At 34.9% G+C, this 21419-nt stretch overlaps 1 protein-coding gene across 2 annotated transcripts in view; it reads left to right on the top strand.

Annotated features, from left to right (window-relative positions):
* LOC143228984 (LIM domain only protein 3-like) overlaps window positions 1-20274 on the top strand; it is a 139457-nt gene extending 119183 nt beyond the window's left edge. For both annotated transcript variants that reach the window (XM_076460540.1, XM_076460539.1), the window contains 2 exons: window positions 9367-9492; window positions 17608-20274. In XM_076460540.1, coding sequence (XP_076316655.1) covers window positions 9367-9492; window positions 17608-17815 — 334 coding nt within the window. In that variant the 3' untranslated portion in view covers window positions 17816-20274. The remainder of the gene's footprint in view (window positions 1-9366; window positions 9493-17607) is intronic.
* The last annotated feature ends 1145 nt before the right edge of the window (window positions 20275-21419 follow it).

Raw genomic sequence — 21419 nt, 5'->3', positions numbered from 1 at the left:
TAACAGTGACAGGAATAGTTAACCCATATACATATACATAACTAGCGACTAGAGTGTCTAACCGATATATGAGGCTGGTACCAAGGGTATTTTATCGGCATACTAGAATACCTACAAAGTAATTTTACTGGCGTGTTCATTGTTTATTTGAAGTTAAGCAGAAAGTTACACAATCGGTTACCTGTGCTCTGCCCACCACAGGTGAGGAAACCGGGTTTCTAACGCTGTAAGTCCACAAATATACCGCTGTGCCACTGATCGGCTAGTTTTTTAATATAGTACATAAGTTACAAAATTATTATGTTTTATTATATGAATTACTTGAAAAAAGCATCTAGCCGATATATGATATGGTAAAAAGAGTATTTTACCAGTAAAAGACGTTGGTGACATATATTTAAGATAACTAATATATTGATGACAAGAACATTTTAATGACAGAAGAAGACAGTAAGCAACAAGAGTATTTTTAAATTTTGGGAAAAAATTAATGAAGGATTTCACCAATAAAGATGAATTACATTAATATGTTACTTATGAACATTTTTGTTTTGAATTTTGCACAAAGCTACTCGAGGGCTATCTGCGTTAGCCGTCCCTAATTTAGCAGTTTAAGACAAGAGGGAAGGCAGCTAGTCATCACCACCCACCGCTAACTCTTGGGCTACTCTTTTACCAACGTATAATGGGATTGACCGTCACATTATAACGCTCCCACGGCTGAAAGGACGAGCATGTTTGGTACGACCGGGATTCGAACCCTCGACCCTCGGATTACGAGTCGAACGCCTTAACACACTTGGCCATGCCGAGCACACTTATGAACAACAAGACACTGAAACTCGGAAAAGGAATTTTAGGTGGGGCACACAAGACCCTGTAACTCAGGGAAGGACATTTTTGGTGAAGCAGATTTTGAGTATCAGGGAAGAGGTTATAGGGTGGAACACAAAAGACCCTGAAACTCGAGGAAGTACTTTTAGGGTGAATTACACAAGACCATGAAACTTCGAGAGGATTTTTAATGTAGATCATATAAGATACTGGACCTTAGGAAAGGACTTTTTGGATGAAGCACACAAGACCCTAAAACTTGGAAAAGGACTTTTTGAGTGGAGCATACAAGACTCTGAAACTCGAGGTAGGAATTTGGGTGTAGAACACACTGGAAACTGAAACACGGGAATTTTAATGCGAAAAAAAAACGTGTCTGCAAAGTATTCACTTTTAGTGTATTTAGAATGATGAGATGTATAGATTTCAAATCGATGACATTTACACACGAAACTTCAAATACACATACCTTGTTTCTGTAGAAGGTAGATGCTTAACTATTTGTTAATGAACAACATTGGCTCTTTCTCCCTCCTGTAAACGTTGCGACAGGTGATTTCCACGTATCTGTTGTTCAGTATATGTGACTTGTTTTAAATGCTTTCAGAGCAGAAACAGAAGAATTGACAAATTATGTAGATTGTTTAGGTGGAACCCTTAAAACGATTTTGATATGTTTAATACAAACAGCAAAATATAATAGCGTTATTATTCAAGGAATGTGTATTATACATAGTTTCTCGGATTCTGATTTTATTAACACCATTTAACACTAATCGAAAGGTTAGTTAAAATAAATCAATTTATTTCAGCTTTGTGCTTCGGCATTGACAATACTTTAATTTAAGCATGTGTGCAATATTATGCATTTTAAATCTGTTATATCAAAAACAGCCCTTCCACCATATACGAAGTTATTATAGTACGAGGGCTGTTCAAAAAATACGCGGACTGTTTGAATTGCGCGGCTCCAGTTAGTTCCAGGGGAATCTGCTTGGTGTCGCTAGGTTTGCACAAATTAGCTGATTACGACGCCATTTCCCGATTGCAGATATCTTTATTTGTGTATTAGCTACGCGGTTTTAAGTGAAGTGCGATTTTTTTCGTTTGGCGGATTTCAGAATGAATGACCTGAAGGAGCAACGACTTGCTGTGAAATTTTGTGTTAAACATGGAAAACCTGCGACTGAAACTTTTGCTATGCTTAACACGGCTTACGGTGATGTTGCTATGAAGCGTACGGCATGCTTCAAGTGGCATGAACGTTTTAAGGATGGTCGACAGTCCATTGAAGATGATGAGCGTCCTGGACGTCCTTCCACGTCAACTGACGACCCACACGTCGACAAAATCAACACCCTTGTGCGGGCAAATCGACGTCTGACTGTCAGGGAGCTTGCTGAAGAGTGTGGGATATCAGTTGGATCTTGTTACGAGATTTTGACCGAAAAATTGAAGATGCACCGCGTTGCTGCGAAATTCAGCCCTCAGAACTCGTGAGTTTTTGGCCAAACACTCGATCACTGTTCTTCCCCACCCCCCTACTCACCTGACCTTGCTTCTTGCGATTTTTTCTTGTTCCCCAAACTCAAAAGACCCTTGAAAGGAAGAAGATTTGAGACGATTCCCGAGATTAAGGCAAATGCGACGAAGGAGCTGGAGGACATTACAAAAGAAGCGTACCACGACTGTTACAAGTGGAAACACCGTTGGGATAAGTGTGTGCGTTCGGGAGGAGAGTACTTTGAAGGGGTCCCAGACCTGTAACTTCTAAATAAAGTACATTTTGTTTTATGACGTCAGTCCGCGTATTTTTTGAACAGACCTCGTATACTAATATGAATGACATTGAATCATATTTGTATTAATAACTAAAGACAAGCGATGGTGCTGCTATCTACATTTATGTAATTATACTATGCATGGACGGACGGACAAAGTGAACAGTATCTTTATTGTAGTTGTAGCAGACAAACGTGTATTGGATGATTTAAATTAACCGTAACTTCAACGCTTTAAGAAGATGTTTTTTGGGAAGATTGTAGTATTTGAATAATCTTCCAGGATCGTTTAATTTTTTATTCGTTTGTTTTGTAACAATACCATCTACCAATCAGAGTAAGATAAAAATCAACGTGTCTCTTAGTATATCTAATTAAACGTACTTTTTCTTGCATTTCGCAGAATGTGTGGTTTCATCAGTTTGGTGCCTTCACTGTAAACCCAGTAATATATCAAGAACCTAAAACGAAATAAGAGTAATTATATTCGATACAGTAATTATATAACCAATATTATTAACGAAAGTAGCAATGGACAAGCAAAACGGGATGACAATTGAACGACAGCAGCGCAGAGATAAGATCCAGTGTTTCTAACACTAAAATTCGGGGTTTTATTCCTGTGACGGACATAGCGCAGATAGCCTAATGTGTATATAGCTTTGTACTAAAACGAAACACGCGAAAAAAAACAAAATATTTATAATTAAGGATATTAGTGAAAGATTAGGTAAGTTGTGTGTTACGTTTGAGGACCCATAACACAAAATACAGGGTTTTGATACCCAAGATTGGCAGAATATAGACAGAGCACTTTGTTGGTTTGCGCATGAAGTTTTTGCGCGTGTGTAAAATAGGCACACTAAATTAATTTAAGACTGTCGATAAAACAAACAAAATACGTCATTATTGGCTATGCTGTGAAAAATAACATTCAATATTTGTATTATTAGTAATTCTTATACCTATGAAGATTATTTTGTGCTGTTTGTTTAATATATGAATTTAGGACTAAGGTTAATTTTCAAAGTTGGGCAAATTTTGTTTGATATAGTGGGGTTTTTACGGCTGCAAATATCGTTAATAGCGAGGGACCCGCATGATGAATCAATGCATTCTAATCTTTATAGATTTGGCACAAGTTATATGCACCAATTTAATTAATTATAAAAAGATATCTTCAATAACTTACAAATTCCTGCTTGATCAGAAATTACTGATAATAAAAGAATACGTTAGTCTACGAAAAAATCTTATTATTGTGTTTGTAGTTATATTAGTTTTCTTATTATTATGTTTGTAGTTGTATTAGTTGTCTTATTATTACGGTAGTAGTTATATTAGTTTTCTCATTATTATGTTTGTAGTTGTATTAGTTGTCTTATTATTATGTTTGTAGTTATATTAGTTGTCTTATTATTACGTTAGTAGTTATATTAGTTGTCTTATTATTGTGTTTGTAGTTATATTAGTTGTCTTATTATGTTCTTAGTTATATTAGTTGTCTTATTATGTTCTTAGTTATATTAGTTGTCTTATTATTATGTTTGATGGTATATCCATTAAAGGTACTGAAGCAACATCTTTCTCTAAAAGAAACCAAAACCACAGCGTAATGTCTTGATAATTATCTGTTACATCCCCCAGCATAAAAGCCAACTTCTAGCATATCGTTAGATATACGAGGTTAGCGCAATCAAGTGGCTGGAAAGCAGACAGCACGCGCCAGAAATAATTGACCTCAAGGCACTCGTGGCATATATATGTTTGCTCTGAGCTCTTCTACAACCTCTCCTACTTTCTCCTTCTCTCCAGTGCTTGAGAAAGAAAATAGTTGTAAAGTAAAAATGACCTAGTGGGCAGGAGAAGGGACCTCAAGGCCTAGTGATTATGGGAGGTTGGAGACGAAATGGTCACGAGGGCACGCCGTAACGATCATGTGTTTTTTTCTATACCCATTGTACTCTTTAAGAAATCACTATGAAATACACGAATGACCCCTTCGTATGCGTCAAACGATTACGATAGTGAGCTGGGATCTGAGAAATTGTTCTCGGTTTTCCAGATGCGTGGTGAACATTGTATTCTTCAATATTCTAGGTTTCCAACAATGATTCTCCAACAAATAAGTCAATACTTCTAATATTATAAACAGCATAAAAATTGTTCTTGGACTTCGAGGGGGTGGGATGGGAAGATAAAATTATATTTAGACAACCTTACATTTTACAGTTTTTATGGAGTTTTCCTTGGAAATTTTTAAGTTTAACTGTAAAGTGAAAGACTGATTATATATATAATTTTTCAATTCTTATAGTCGTTTTCATATGGTATATTATGTCTTTGCCACTGTAGTTAGCACTACATAAGTTAAACAACATCATTATAGATAGGCGTAGTTATTTATCAATCACATCAACTACATATAAGTTTCAGTTGTACTAAATGGTAAAGAAAACCAAAACAGACAAGCCTGTTACTTACATTTTTATACCCATTGAAAGTAGAATATAAGAGTGTATGTTGTTTTTTATAGCAAAGTCACATCGGGCTATCTGCTGAGCCCACCGAAGGGAATCGAGCCCCTCATTTTAGCGTTGTAAAAAAATCTGTAGACGAAATATAAAAAAGCAATACCTTCCTTCCACGTCGCCATGGCCAGGTGGTTAAGGCACATGACTCATAATCCGAGGGCTGCAGGTTCGAATCGCTGTCACACCAAACATACTTACCCTTTTAGCCGTGGGAGTGTTATAATGTTTCAGTTAATCCCACTATTCATTGGTAAAAGAGTGTAACCCAAGAGTTAGTGATGAGTGGTGATGACTAGCTGCCTTTCCTCTAGTCTTGTACTGTTAAATTAGGGACGGCTAGCGCAGATAGCCCTCGTGCAGCTTTGTGCGAATTTCAAAACAAACAAACCTTCCTTACATTATCATAAAAAGAAGGAAAAAACACGCGTATATGTAATTTACGATAACAGCTTTGAGGATTGTGACTCTTTTCAAAGGAAATATTCTGAAGTTTCTCTTAAACCTAATGATTTACGACATTTCAAAAAATAATGATGAAAATGCTTTGCCATACTTTTTTCTCAAGTTTAAACCCTTTTTCCAATCTTGTTTTATGTAATTAGTTTCGTATCTCTAGCTCTCAACCGGTTTATTATCGTACTAGAGCTGTAATAGTTTTATCTCGCTTCGTTTTGTTTTTACCTATGATTTACAATTTTGGATTCGATTATCGAGGCGTGGTTTGAAATCACCGTAGCCAATAAACACACTGTATGAAAGCCAACTACTTCCTTTGGTCTGTCATATTATTATGTATCAGTGATATTCAACGTGACTTTGATCTATGACCTAGTCTTAATCTCTGCGTTTTGAGCTTGGTTTTGAAAATTTCATAATCTACGAATAATACATATATGTATATAATTCTCTCATTAAGTAAAAGTCGACCTCAGACTAATGTGTACGAAGCTAAGAATCTGAGGATTGAATAATTCACACTTTCATAGAAATACAATCCTCTGTGGATGAGTTATAAAAATAACGGTAAAATCTTACTATTGGTCAGAAAAGTGTGCCAAGGGTTGGCGGTAGGTGTTGTTCTCTCTTGTCTACCAGTTCAAAACTGGGAACGACAATGCGAAGGTAGCCCTTCTGAAACAAAAAACAAACAACTATCCCTAAGTGTTAGTATTTTAATTTGCGAAATAAAAATTCCCCGCAGGGACAGCGGTAAGTCTACGAATTTACAATTCTAAAATCAAGGGTTCGATTCCCCTCGATGGACACAGCAAATAAACCAATGTGGCTTTACTATAAGAAGACACATACATGCGCGAAATAGTGTAAGAAAATTACAAGATTACGAATGTACTCTCTACGAACCCAGTGAATTTGCAGTTATCTTCGAATAGAACCGTACCCATTCTTACGTTTGTTTGTTGTTAAACGTAAAGCTGCACAATAGGCTATCTGGGTTGTGTCCACCGAAAGTGGGCAGGAAATTAAAATGTATATTCAAACGTCATTGACACGCAGACCAAGCAACAGCGTGTTTGACGATCTGCTGTTACTACAGGTATTAACACCCAAGTATTTGTTCCGTAACCTACCTTAACTCTTACCGTTACTGAGTATACCTGTGTATTTATCGCGACATTGTCTAAGGTTACGTATATCTGGGCTTGGTTTTATTACTGCTAATGACACTCTATGAGGTCTATATGACAGGAATAAAAACGTTCTTATCACAAAATGAGTATCTTATTTCTCAAACGTCCGGCTGTTTGGAAAATAAAACACTTAGAACGCTTCGGACTTAATGTGGTTTTTAAGTCCATTACATTTCCGATATAAGTCGATACCACTATAAACTTAATGAAAGTTGGAGAGTTTAATGGCAGGGGTTTAGTCAAGGCTTACATAGAAACAGGCTCGTCGCTTTGACTACTACTTATGGCTTCATTTGGTCGACCAACAACCATAATGGGTTTCTATTCCCTGTAACTTTGTAATTAATAGATGTAATAAGCTCCACCAATTAACTAGGACCACAGTTGATGAGAAATTTATTCACGTGAAGTTAAGGGGCTATCACATATCTGCGAAAATGCGTTAATACTCTGAATTTAATATAAGCTCAACTCAAGCATTGAAACGCTCTGTAAATGATGCCATGTCCTTCATAAAGTAAGTACATATTATTTATATGTTTCTATTTTCGTCCAAGTTTGATTACCAGTCTCATTTTTAAAATCCTGTAGGACAGATTTCATGCAATTACTGTACAAAAATCATTTTACTTGAAGCATTTTGTAATATGTTGTAGTATTCTAAACTCTAACGGACTTAACTGTGCTCTAACAGAGCACAGATAGCCCATTGTGTAGCTTTGCCCACCACGTGTATCCAAACTCGGTTTCTAGTGAAGTGAGTCCGCAGACAAGCCGCTGTGTCAGTGGGGTTCATGAAGCTTGCTTCTGTCTAACGTTTGGTAAATGCACTACGTCAGTGTGATGTTAATTCAGAGTTCAGAAGTTTAAAGTACGTTAAGTAAATTGTGCATAGATATATATATATATTTCCATATCTAACGTCTGCATATATTTTATATTTTTAAATTTAAAATTCTAGAAGTGTTCACCATTAAACAAGCTAGAAAGTATTCACAGTCTTGTAACTAAGTAGGGTTAAAATGGTTTAGCTTCTCAAATCAACAAATTTAAGCAACATGATGTTGAGATACAATGCATTACACCGTTGAGTGTACGATCATCAAAAGGTAGTAAACCAGCTGCTACAGTATCAGCACGTGAGCTTCTCCCCACAAATCACGTCTCATTGGGTACGGAAATTCACGATTCGTCTGAGATTAAGGGTTACCTTAAGCCTCTAACACGCCTCATTTCTCTCTTAGGCATAGAGAGAGAGCGAGAGAAACATGCCGAATCCTGTTGGCTATGTTAACCAGAGACTAACAAAATTTTAAAAACCGTTACTGGAAATGTAAATGAAACCTGAAATCACCATAACGTTATACATAATATAACTCTTAAGCATCCACTTATCTCAAGGAATTCTAATGCTCTAACAACCTCTGTAACCTTTGCAGAAAAAAGAAAAATGCTACCACTCTCTGAACGACCAAGAGATAGTTTTCATAATCTCTCTCTACCTCATTGAATTTTCGAAATACCCAAAATAAACCAAAAAAAAATCGGCAAGATGAGAAATCTATATTATGAGCGAGCTATTAACAACTTTGTACATTAAACTTAAAAGTGAGAGAAAAAAACTTGCATAAAGTGCTTAATGTTCGGGTATGGAATGTAGAGAGGCTAATATCTAATGCCCGTAAAACTGATTACTGAACATTCAAATTGTTTGTTCACCAGTATTTTTTCATCACATTGTAAGCAGGAGATCTTTTATCGATTAAAATAAAAATACGTTTGAAAAGTAGCAGTCATTGGCTGTATCTGGACATTGTTTCCCTGATGACAATACTAGAGCCACAAACCCACAAACAACTACTAGTACCAGAAACATTTATATTTGCAATATACGTTGAAGTACACTATTCTTTAAGACCAAATGTTATTTTAAAGGACGAGTATATTCATTATTAGTCTTAGTAGTTACATAATGTCCCCAAATCATATATTTCGATTTTTCATTTTTTAATGAGAAACAAGAAGTAGATTTTTTTAAATAAATTGATCCAACTTGTTTCAGAGCTCAGTACAGATTTATCTACAGTTTACCGGACATTCAGCTGTTTTTCAGATTGTATCCAGTTAGACGTCTAAAAATAATTAGGTCATAAATGTGTATAATAAATATACGCATGTTAAGCCTTTTTATGAATGTTTTATGAACACTATTTCAACTTGAATATGGTTGTGCGGCCGCCATGGATAAGCTAAGTGGATTAAGACATCACCAACTGTTCCAATGTACTGTACTACAGTAACTCATTCTTACGACACTTTCTTTAATGGAAATTATACGAACTTTTGCGTATAGTCTGAAATATTTTGACGAAGGTTTTGAATAAACAATGTATTTGTAACGTTGTCAAATTTATTATTATGTGAGTCTCTTTCAGATAAACATTACGTGTTCTTCGTTACATGTTAAATCTAATAATTATTATCGAAGTAAATGATACATCTTCTACAACACAGATTGGTTGAAACAAATACAGTACAGAAGTTAACTGTTCCATTTGTATTTTCCAGATTGTTTGGAACAACAGGACTATGTTCAGCATGTAACAAAACCATCCCAGCCTTTGAGATGGTGATGAGAGCCAGAGGAAATGTGTATCACTTGGAATGTTTCGCATGCCAACAGTGCAACCACAGGTAATATATGTATATTAAGCTAAGCACCATCATTGTGTTATGAATAAAACACATATTTAAAGCTTTGCGGATGGTTGTTCATGACGGTTGGTAATGACTTTCATAATATTACGCCTACCCGTATATAACTTTAATTCTAGAATTTCAAAAATGTTTGCGTATTTCTAGCACCCGCTACTGATCCATTCAAACCAGAGCCTTAAAATCGTTCTTGAGCAAAGCACAATAACCTTAAACAGTCTTTGTGACCACGTATGACTGTTGAACTTAAAAAGCTGACCTTCATCAGTATGTGGTACGACAATCTCAAAGGTGATCTCGGGCGAGTTTTGAAACTTCTATGTCCCTTGTGGTTGTCGTGTAGCTTTCTACTAAGACTAAATTATATACAAGTGCTTCCTTTTTTGTGTTTATTTAAAAGGTTCAGTTTTGCTGTCCTTTCGAGATGCAAGGTCATTTCTAATGACTAGTCCACCTTTTATTTATGGTTCTAATTGTCTTTAAATAACTCAGACTATGTATGATCAATATTATCTGCAGACTTTGTTTATTTGTTTGTTTTGAATTTCGCGCATAGCTACACAAGGGTTATCAGCGGTAGCCGTCCCTAATTTAGAAGTGTAAGACTAGAGGGAAGGCAGCTAGTCATCACCACCCACTGCCAACTCTTTGGCTACTCTTTTACCAGCGAATAGTGGGATTGACCGAACATTATAATGCTCCCCACAGCTGGAAGAGCAAGCATGTTTGGTGTGACAGGGACATGAACCTGCGACCCTCAGATTGAGAGTCAAGTGTCCTAACCACCTGACCATGCCATGCCTAATTTAATGCCATCTGTGTAAATAAAGGCTATGTTTGTTTTTACTTGGTTTGAATGTTTTAAGTAGGATTATTGAGTCAATCGTTGTATCTTTTTTCTTTTCATTCTGTACCCTCCCTCTTACTTTCCGCCAATTTTACCTCTTCTGCCAGTCATCTTATCTTGACACCCACTGACCCACCAAATTTTCGTTTATTTTGTTGTGACCTCAGCTCTCCTGCGTGTTGTTCCCTAACAACAACCCACACTCTCTCTTCTCACATCCGTGTCTGGTGCAGCAGTGATGAACACAGTTGCGTGTCAGAAACTGTTAAGTGTTATGTTAAATATGTAGGACAGTTTCTTCCATGATGTTAGGCGTTGTGTTAAGGGTGTATAACAATTTTTATACGTTGTTAGGCGTTGTGTTAAGAGTGTATAATAGTTTATTTCTACATTGTTAGGTATCATGTTAAATATGTAGAACAGTTTCTTTCTACGTTGTTAAGTGTTGTGTTAACGATGTATAACAATTTCTTATACGTTGTTAGGCGTTGTGTTTAGAGTGTATAATGATTTATTTCTACATTGTTAAGTGTCATGTTAAATATGTAGAACAGTTTGTTTTTTTTACGTTGTTAGATGTTATGTTAACGATGTATAACAATTCCTATATTGTTAAGCTTTGTGTTAAGTGTGTATAATAATTTGTTCCTATGCTGTTAAGCGTTGTGTTAAGGGTGTATAATAATTCTTCCTATGCTGTTGAGCGTTGTGTTAAGTGTGTATAATAATTTATTCCTATATTGAAAGGCGTTGTATTAAGCGCGTATAATAATTTATTCCTATGTCAACTATCCATAAGACAAATTTTTTAAAAAATGTGTTAACCAAAACATTTGCTGTTTAAAAACAATCTCCATTGTCTTTAAGTCTGTTTTGATAACAAAATTAATTGACAAATTATTTGGTACAGAAACGTTTTTCCACTTGTTCACCATTAAGGATTAAAAGGTTAAACTATACATTCGCTAGTAAAAACGTAAAAGTTGGGTAAATCATAACACATTAGTAGCAGGAACTGTAAATGACAGAATCCATAAAAATCTTGGCCTAAAGAAGAGACATGTCTCTTAAGCTGCTTCTGGCTTGTGCGTGGAAACTGCAGAACAACTATAACAAGTCCTTTGAGACGTCACGTGGAAAACAGTTGTTTACTGTGCCACATAACACAAGACGTTATGTTTATTACCTAGTTCTAAAAAAGAAGAGTTAAAGTATATTGCCGACTACCATGACAATATCAAAAAGTCAATAAAACATTAAACACAGCTGGAGTTGCTATTAAGTAGCCATTTGGATACTTTTGCTCCAAAGAGCAGGAACTTTTACAAATTGTACTGCAGACCACCTGGTGTGTTTCAAGAACGAATTCTAGATAAAGATAAAAAAATAAACGTTTCCCTTCTTTGTCTTTGAAGAACACCTGATCAGTTACACTGACACCGAGTCTTAAGAATTGCATCTGTTGAAGTGTGTGCATACTGTAATCATGTCTTCGAATGTCTTTGCGAGGAGTAGACTAGACCTGTCCTTTCTGTGGTACTATAGAGAGTGCTTTAAAGAGAAGTGTTACAAAACCAACAAACTGAACAAGATTTATCTCTTGCAAAGCTGTTGTTAACAGTTTTGACCTTTCTTTCCTAGCAGAAGAGACAGGTTTACCTACAGTTGTGAAATCTCAGAATTGTGGAACACTATTTATGGAATCATGAGTTAAGAGAATATTAAGGTTATTAGAAATAAACTCAGTCTTGTAGCGTAGATGTAAACACACAAATATGTCTAATGTTGTTTGTTTGAAGATTTATTTGAAATAGTGCTTGTACTTTCGGAACCTAGCGATGAAAACATTTGTTAAGCTTGATTAAACACGACAACGATTACTTATCTATATGGTAGTAAGAACATAAGTGAATAATAAATTGCATACGTTGTCGTTATCTTGAGTTGACGTTGATGGTTAACATCTATATAAATATGATTCGAATTTTACGTAATTTGATTGGTATATATCTAATCACAAATCTCTCACTGGCCAAGTATGCTACCCTAATATCTACATCTGTTGTAACGACAACAGTCTATAACAATTCAATTATGAGCACTTATGAGAACCTACGGGACTTTTAATTTCCATCAATCGCATAAATGTCTGGATAGATACCGTTTCGTACTTCGAACAGAATAACTAAAAAAAACAAAAGAATTATATAGCAGTCTGAGCTGTCGTAGTCAGAGTGAAACGCGATATTAGAGACTCGATCATTGATTTTCCTGAAACATTGCTGGTTAGATAATCTATGTCGAGCCACTGATCAGAAGACGGTAATGAAGCACATAAAACGGGGAACTTCTAGTAACGACTTCATGATCGCTGTAATCACCTGGCTTGATATGCCAGACAGTGTATGAGATAGGAACAGAATTTTTACCTACACGGAACAATCAGGCTCCAATCAAGGGCATGGCTAAGCCTAATTAGCTTGCCTATCAAGCCCAATGCAATTGATGATCGTCGAACGCTGTCTCCTCGTGCGGCACGCTTTCCAAGACATCCCCGGAGAGAAATAGACGATTAACCTGAGCCAGTGCACAAATTGCATCGTGTGTTTGCAGCCTTCTAGTGGTCTCTCCTTTCCGTAATTGTCTGTTTACACAGGGTGGGCGACTGGCCAGCTGAATGTGGTTTGTCACCGAGTTAGCTCACGTGCTCTTTTATCGAATCAATCAGCAAAGGGTGGGGTTTTAATTTGTTCTCAGAAGTTGTCTTCATCATGATTAAATTCAGTTCTGATGCTCCAGGCAAGTTTGATTGAGCTCTTTTCATCATCAGTTGACATTGATCTAACAAGAATAAGAAACGGAAGAGAGGGAACGGCGAATCGTTTTATTTATTCTATGGTCTTACCAGGTATGGACAGAAGTTAAGCTTTGGGATAATCGTTTAATACAGTTACATGAAATATTTGGTTCAAATATTATCTAGCAAATAACATTACCTTGTTCTTCCACCCATTTAATCATTTAACATACCCTAATATAAAGTATTAGAATTGTATAGTGTGCAGTTATGACACCAGTTGATAAAAATTCAAGGTGAGAAATATAGTTCTCCCCACAAACTAATATTATATTAATGAATTCCTTGCTTTGATTTAGAGTCTTTTAATTAAGTTATAAATAGTTTAGTCTCTTTTCATATTTTAAATAATGTTGAAACGATTTAGAAAATGACTATGTTCATTCCTCCCATAAGAGCCATAAGTTGTAGAACGTTTAAATTATGGGTTAGTTTCTTTCCATACTGTCTGTGTCACAGTTTATCTACCTTTACAGACTGCCTGTGACATAATTTATCTATCTTTCTAGACCTTATGTGACACAGTTTATCTATCTATCCACACTGCAAGTGACACAGTTTATCTATCATTTCACACTGCCTGTTTATCTATTTGCATACTACCTGTGATGTGAATTATATTTCTTCCAGACTGCCTGTGTAAAAAGGTTTCTTTCTCCATGATTGAATAAATCACGAATTTCCATGCTTATGACACTCTAAATCTTGGACCATCTTCCAAACTGGTTAAATCGTAAATTTTTAGCCTTTTAGAAAGCATAAATCGCGAATTTTCTAAAGAAAGCCAAAATCGCCCATTTTTTATTAGTACCTTCCAAACCTTCGTCTTAATAACGGACAATCTCCTTTCTAGATTGTCTACACCAAAAGTTACCTTACTTTCATTCAAATCATGTGTTGCCTCATACGGAGATCACTTTCCTCACGTGTTATCTTTTCAGATTAATTAAATCGTTGATTTCCATCTTTCTAGAGAGTCTTAATTTTCTACGTCTTAAAGAGATCTAAGTAACGAATTGGCTTTTTTTATTATTATTTGAACCTTTCCAGGTGTAAAGTTTTTCATATTACATGAATCCAAATTTCTCGGACTAACGAAGCCAAGACTTTTATTTCACTCATAATTCTACTGCGAGACAGTCATATTGCATCAGTTGATTTCTCATGCATGTTAAAGCAGAGACTTTATTGATATTGAATCTTTGACCTGCTATATGTAAGCCAAGATTTAGAAATGTCTTGTAAGAGACCTCACAAGAAATGCTAAGTCACTGCTTTGTGATACCCAAACTATGTGTTCTATAACTGACATTTTCCCCTTCTCTGAATTACTCGTTAGATCAAGAGAACCACCTAGGGTTAAAATAAAGAACTCTAGGACAAACTTTTTTTACAATTTATTTGGTACCAGAGTTTCTGGTAATATGTAGTAAAAATTAGCCAATGACGTGACTTGAATCCACTTGGCATACAAAACATCTTTCTACTCTACAAACTTTTCGTGGAAATACACAAAATGTCATTTTCTTAGACTATTAATATGTAGAGATTTAATTACTGTTTGCCTTTCGTTGTGTTTCTTATGAAACACTTGGCACAAATGTGAAACACCCCACAAAAATCAAAAATAACCCTGGAGCTATTTCTGTCACTCAAGTAGTTGCTGATTTATATCTGTTTTGGGGAAATTGTTACTCTTTTCAGCCCTCTGCTGGTACAGAAGTAAGTCTACCGATTTACAACGCTAAAGTCAAGGGGTTCGATTTCCCTCGGTGGTCTCACGAACAAACTAATAAAGCCTCGTCAGTAGGCTTGATAAAACAAAACTAAGCTTCTTATGGTGATGGGTTGTATATTGTATATTGTTTTTCATTATATTTTACTCGCCGTAATGAATCGATAATTATATAGGTTTTTGAAGAATATGTAGTAATAATGAAACACATTTATTCTAAATTATTCGGCAGACTTTTTACACCCGTACAGATAAGATGAGCACGTTCGGCGACTGAGATTCGAACTCAGATCGCGAATCGAGCGCTCTAACCACAAGAGTATTACATGCCAATTAGACAAACTGGTTAACACACTAAAAGAATAAGGCCCGACACGGACAGGTTGTTAAGGCACTCAACTCGTAATTTGAGGGTCGCGAGATCGAATTCCCATCACACCATACATGCTCGCCCATTCAGCCGTGGGAGCGTTATAATGTGAAAATTAATCCCACTGTTCGTTGGTAAAAGAATAGCCCAAGAGTTGGCGGTGGGTGGTGATGACTAGCTGCCTTCCCTCTTGTCTTACTCTGTAAAATTAGGGACGGCTAGCACAGATAGCCCTCGTGTAGCTTTGCGCGAAATTAAAAACAAACAAACACACTATAAATAAATATATCTTAGTTAAACCGGTTTTAGAGAATTCGACCCCTGATTAATAAACTAGATTGGGTCAGTAGTTTACATGCGAGAATGTGGATCTGAGGATCCATGATTTTTGACTTCAGAAAATTGAAACACTCTTTGCACTTTAACGTCACGCATGCGTTATAAGATTAGCATTAAAATCATATTATTCAGTCTGAATTAGTGGTGGATGATGTTTACTATCTTCCTGCTAGTCATTTCAAAATTACGGATGGCTATCACCAGTAGTCCCTTGTATCATTGCACGAAATCCAACAAACAAAATCTTAATGTACACGCCATATTGCTTCTTAGCCAAAAAAACAAAACAGCTACAATACTTTAGATAGTTCTGGACCAGTATTGGTGAAAAGCTGTTTTTGGGTTGTTGTTTTTTTTTGGTACACAAGAGACATTCCCCTAAGACAGTGTTTTAGTTGGAGTACACTCGAAGTCGAACATTTGGATTGTCGATGGTATCCATGAATAATTGAGTTTTTAAATATTTTAGCCTATTTTTAGACCAAATTGTTTGTGAATTCATGACTCTGTTGGTTATGGGGTTCATAAAAATTTTGTGAAATACAAAAATACCCTCATTACTGGAATTAATCCAATTAATTACTGAAATTTCCTATATATTTTTTCTTACCCTGAACAATGTAATATTCGACTGTGTTACTTTTCTTTGCGTATTCCAATGCAATGATGTCTGATGTTTTAAGAATTATATCCTTCAGGAAATTCTTGGCTTTTCTGTTTAAACCAATTTTTTTTTATCAATGAAAAAAAAGAACGATTTTCAAAAGAGTCAAAACAATATTTATGAAGTATTCCCTAATTAATCATCTAAAATACGTTTTAACAAAATTATACTCATCTATGCTGGTACGTATACTAGAAAAAAACAAACAATAATAAGGAATAGATGATATAAGAAATGTTTCCTAAAATTCATACAGTCTTTCAGTCAACCGTTATTACTGTTTAAACGATTCACAAATGACTGAATTCACCTCTTTCAAAATAATTAATTACAGATCTCAGCTAGGAGTTTTTTGTTGTTTTTTTTAGAAGAGGATTTTAATAAAACATTGTTTTCATAAAGTATTCAAAATCAAGTGTTTCTATGGACACTTACGTGATTAGGAATAAAAACAATTTCGTTTGTGAGTTAACCGAAAAAGTAGGTATACTTTTATATATATTTATAAAAGAATTAGAACAGCTTTTTATGCTTGTGGCTTATTATGAGAGCAGTTAGGTGTTGTCTCAACATCAATATCAGCCAATGCATGAACATTGAACGGACCAGTAGTTTCGCCTAGTGAGCTCTGTTCTAGTTCTAATTAGTATTGTTTCTGGTTTCCAACCACTGTCAAGTTGTGTTCATTTCGAGTTTTCTTGTCTACGTGTTTAGCGCCCTGTTAACCGGTGTGGCTCAAATCGTATGTATATATATATTTTTTGTTTTTGTAAGCTCAACTGTTCGTTACTTGTGACCTTATTTTCACTTACTCAAGTTGATTTCGTCCGTCGTTTATTGGTATCAATGTCTAACTTGTCTTGCTTTTGATATATTTTCTGTATAATAATTTTCTTGTGTGTGATTTTTATTATGTGCCTGTTTCTCCTCTTTTCAATAAGCACTTTAATATTCTACACATTTGGGGGCAGGTACTTCTATCTTCCTTTGCGGGTGTCAAACTAACTCTTAGTTTGTCATTTTATTAAGAATTTCGATATCTGACTTCGTATTATGCGCGGGCTCCTAACAAAATTTTGTAAAAATTAGTAATAATAATGAGTTTAAGTTTTAATGTGTGTGTGTGTATTATGTATGCGTGTGTTCGGTTAAGTTTAAGATGTTTAAACATTGTATTACGTACAAAAGATTGAAATTAGCTCATTTGTTAACTACAGATCTGGTAGTTGTTAACTGTGTGTTACTATAGAGAGTTGTCAATCTTGAGATTTTCTGTATCCAGGTTTTGTGTAGGAGACAGATTCTACCTGCATGAAAACAAGATACTATGTGAGTACGATTACGAGGAAAGGATGCTTTTTGCCAACATGTCATATGACAGCATTACACAGATGAAACGTCAAGCAGCGAGAATCGGGCTGAACCGATCGGAGGAAGGAGGATGTAGTGGCTATGGAAACACAGACCCGGTCTGTGGTGAGGCGAAGTGACACAAAACAGATGACGTGTGCTGTGTTACAGATCCCCGAAATCATGACCGTGAACATTTGGACAGCAAGAACAACCGTGGCCTTGTTGAAGCGAGGTGATAGCGATGTGACGTAGTGATGCGTTTAAATCTCTACACTGAAACGATTGGCCTCATACCCCGCTTAGCACTCGTAGTGTTATTCTTCAAGAATTTAGATTCTCTCAAAGTATAATTAGTTACAAGAAAATCCCAAATATGTGCAATATTGATTTTGATCAACGTTATTACTAAGCAACGTTTCTTTTAAAACATTCATTACGAACAGAATTTTCAGATAAATTAACCGAATCAAGGTAATCATAACGAGTTAAACACTCTTTAAAATTAATGTTAAGAAGGCTTAGAAGTTTCATTATCTTTATGTTTAATTAAATTACTCATTTGCTTGTATATTAAGATTTAGCTAACCGCACCAGAATAGAGAAAATTATAAAATAAAAATACAACCAAACTGCTAATAAACTATGTAAAGATATCGTGTTTTACATATCTCAATATAAAATCTTAGTAATATTTTAATGTTATTTTGTTTGTCGATATTAATACACTGTTGGCTTGTTTATGAAGCTTCTTCTTCGTCTCGTGCTTTAGCACTGCTCTCAGTCTCTACTGTCTCTCATACTTCATCATTATAGTTTTTATACGTATGTCTACATGTGACTATTACTTAGAAGACGTAAAATGTAGCAGCAGAGATTCGTTTTTCATAGGATAGATCTTACCTGAATATTTTTTATGCTTTAGTCAATCACTGTGATTAGTATTGCTTTCACATTTTAAGTTTACGTAGAATTGTATGGGAATATAGTTAGTGTACACTTTATAATACTCTAATTATTATTCTGAAAACGAACACGAGAACTTTGAGGACTTCGTTCTTCCCTTTTAGTATATCGAATTTCATTATTTTTCCTTTCGATTTTATTGTTTATTATTATACATATATTGTAAAGATTCTTTAACATTGTTTGCATAATATATATATATATATATATTTAGGACTAGTCTACGTCTCCTAAACTGCTCGAAGCTCGTGAGATATTGTTGGGATTATGACCAAAAGTATTGTTACTAACGATGATATTTGGCTAATGAAACAGCGCACTCTAATATCAATAAGAGACATAAGAAAAAAATATTAGCTATACTGATGGCCAGGTTGAATTTAGTTTCTTTCTAGGTTCATAGCTCACTCTGATCGAAAGTTATTATATTCTATATCAAACACAATAACCACTAGGAAATCAATAAATATTTCAAACGTTATGTACTGCAGGAGTTCATAAACTTGGGGCTGCGGCCTTCATGAAGCTGCATCTAAAACGAATCGTAGGAAATACACAATACTGTTGATCAGTATTTATAGATTCATTGGGTGGGAAGCCTCAGTGAGGATTTAGAATGTTCTATATATATGTGTGTGTGTGTGTGTGTTACATGATTTAAAATGGATAAAGTCTTTCAAATGTTGTGATTGATCACGGTTTATACACTTAGCTATTATTTGCACTCTGTAAATCTATCAATTACAATTCCTGTTGCGATATAACACTTCTAATGATTACCAGATTATCTTGTAACCAACTGGTCTCTATCAAACTTATCAAAAAAGAAAGTCGCAGCTTAAAGCATCGAGTTAAGCAGCTGTTTATCGTGTAAAAGAACTACTGTATTTCAACAGTCCCCGACGCAAGAAAAGAAATATTCAAACATTATTCTTGTGCTTTTCACTTCCATCACCATAATTTGCTTATTATCAGATTTTAGAGTACATTTAGGGAAATGTCTGTCGTTACCACCCACGTGGCCGCAGAAAGTTGAATTGCTTCTACTTGGCGAGGTCTCTGTCAGAAATGTTTACTTAATGTTAACATTTCCATATTAAATGTAATATGGATTTCGGTATAAAATATCTGTCATAAGAAAGAGAAATAAGACACATGAAACAAATGTTTATTTATTTTCTTATTATTGAAAATTCTTTCAGTAGCTTTCTAAATGAGCATTTAATTTACATTTAATTAATTTGATGTTATAAGGCACGCGTTATAATGTTAAACTTGTACATATAATTAGTTACATTTGACTTCTAAATATCAGTTTAAATGCATTTTTAAACATAACAGTACGTGAGGAAATGGAGGCTACGTTGTAGGCTCAAATTACAGTAATTTTCTACACTTAAGTAAACTGTTCGTTTTTTCATGTTTTCAGAACACCTGTATATATTTCAACTTGTATAAATGCAACGTGTTTATGTTATTCTAGTCGTGTTTTATAATTGTATGATTATCCTGTTGTAATTGTAAATAAAAGGTTGTCTATGTAACCAAGTAAGATGCCATTTTGTATTTTAGATTTTTCTGTTAAGCTATATCTCTGTTTGGAAATAATAAAATAAAGTTTAAGACTTCCAAAGCTATCTCCAGGGTTATCAGATGGATCATCCATGCTATCCTACAGAGCAGAATAAGATCCATTAATAAGATAAAAAGGACAATATTTACGTTAAGGCAGAAATTGTTACTATGCAGATTTAAGAATGGTTATACCATATTCTCTCTGTTCACTTGCACTTTCCTTATTTCAGGTTAACTTCGTAGACAGGTTAAAATAAAATAACTTTCTGATTCGAACACTTTTATCTCTATCAGTAGCAATGTCTGATTAAGTAATTAATTAAATAGGCCCTTGCTTCCAATAATTATATAAACTTATCACCGTAATAATCATATAAATTTTGTTATGAAGTCATTGTAAGATAGAACTTAACGTCTGTTATCACGTACAAATTCTTATCTGAAGTCGTTCTGAACCACAAAGTTCGTTCTTGGAATCACACACCATGTTTTTTTGTTTTTTTTAGAGTTATTCCGAACTAAAGTTTTACTTTTATTAATCACATGTCAATTCAGTGAAGGAGTCTTTCAAAGTCATGAAGCAAATATCGCTAAGAATCGTTCTTAAACGGTAGTAGATACTCATTTCCACACATGTACTGTGTTCAAATTGGTTACATTGTACTTAAGATATCTTCATTGATTGGAATCTCAGTTATTTTAGGCTTACGTAACTGTAATTCAGCCATTTGATAATCCAATAATTAATTTGAATTTCGGAATTTTATTGAAACTAATGCTTATTAGGTATGTTGTACAATACTAATACGACATTATTATATGCGACGTCTACGAAATCGATTGCAACGTTTATAAGAAAACCTAACGTGCATCATAATTACCCTTTCACTAATAATACCTAGTAGAACTTTCAATTGATTACACTTATTAATCTTAAGCAATAATACTAGGCCTTTATTTTTGAGCCCATTATCTCGATTTTAATACTAAACAGATTCATCTGCGCCCCTCAGGTGTCAGTTGGCAATGCATAATTTAAGTGTTGTCTTGGTTACGAGGTCTCTTTCTCCATAAATCTTAATTGTGCCTTCAGTTCAGAATTGGCTGGTAGTAAATCGATCCTGGCATCTTTATAAACAAATCCAATTTGGGAAGGTCGTCGATAATGGAGAATCCTGATCGTTAACTTCTTAGGAGGGAAGA

The sequence above is a fragment of the Tachypleus tridentatus genome, chromosome 10 (genome assembly GCF_004210375.1).
Source record: "Tachypleus tridentatus isolate NWPU-2018 chromosome 10, ASM421037v1, whole genome shotgun sequence".
In the NCBI taxonomy this organism is placed as follows: Eukaryota; Metazoa; Arthropoda; class Merostomata; order Xiphosura; family Limulidae; genus Tachypleus; species Tachypleus tridentatus.
Note: the sequence above shows the minus strand (reverse complement) of the source record. Positions and strands in the feature narration are given on the sequence as shown.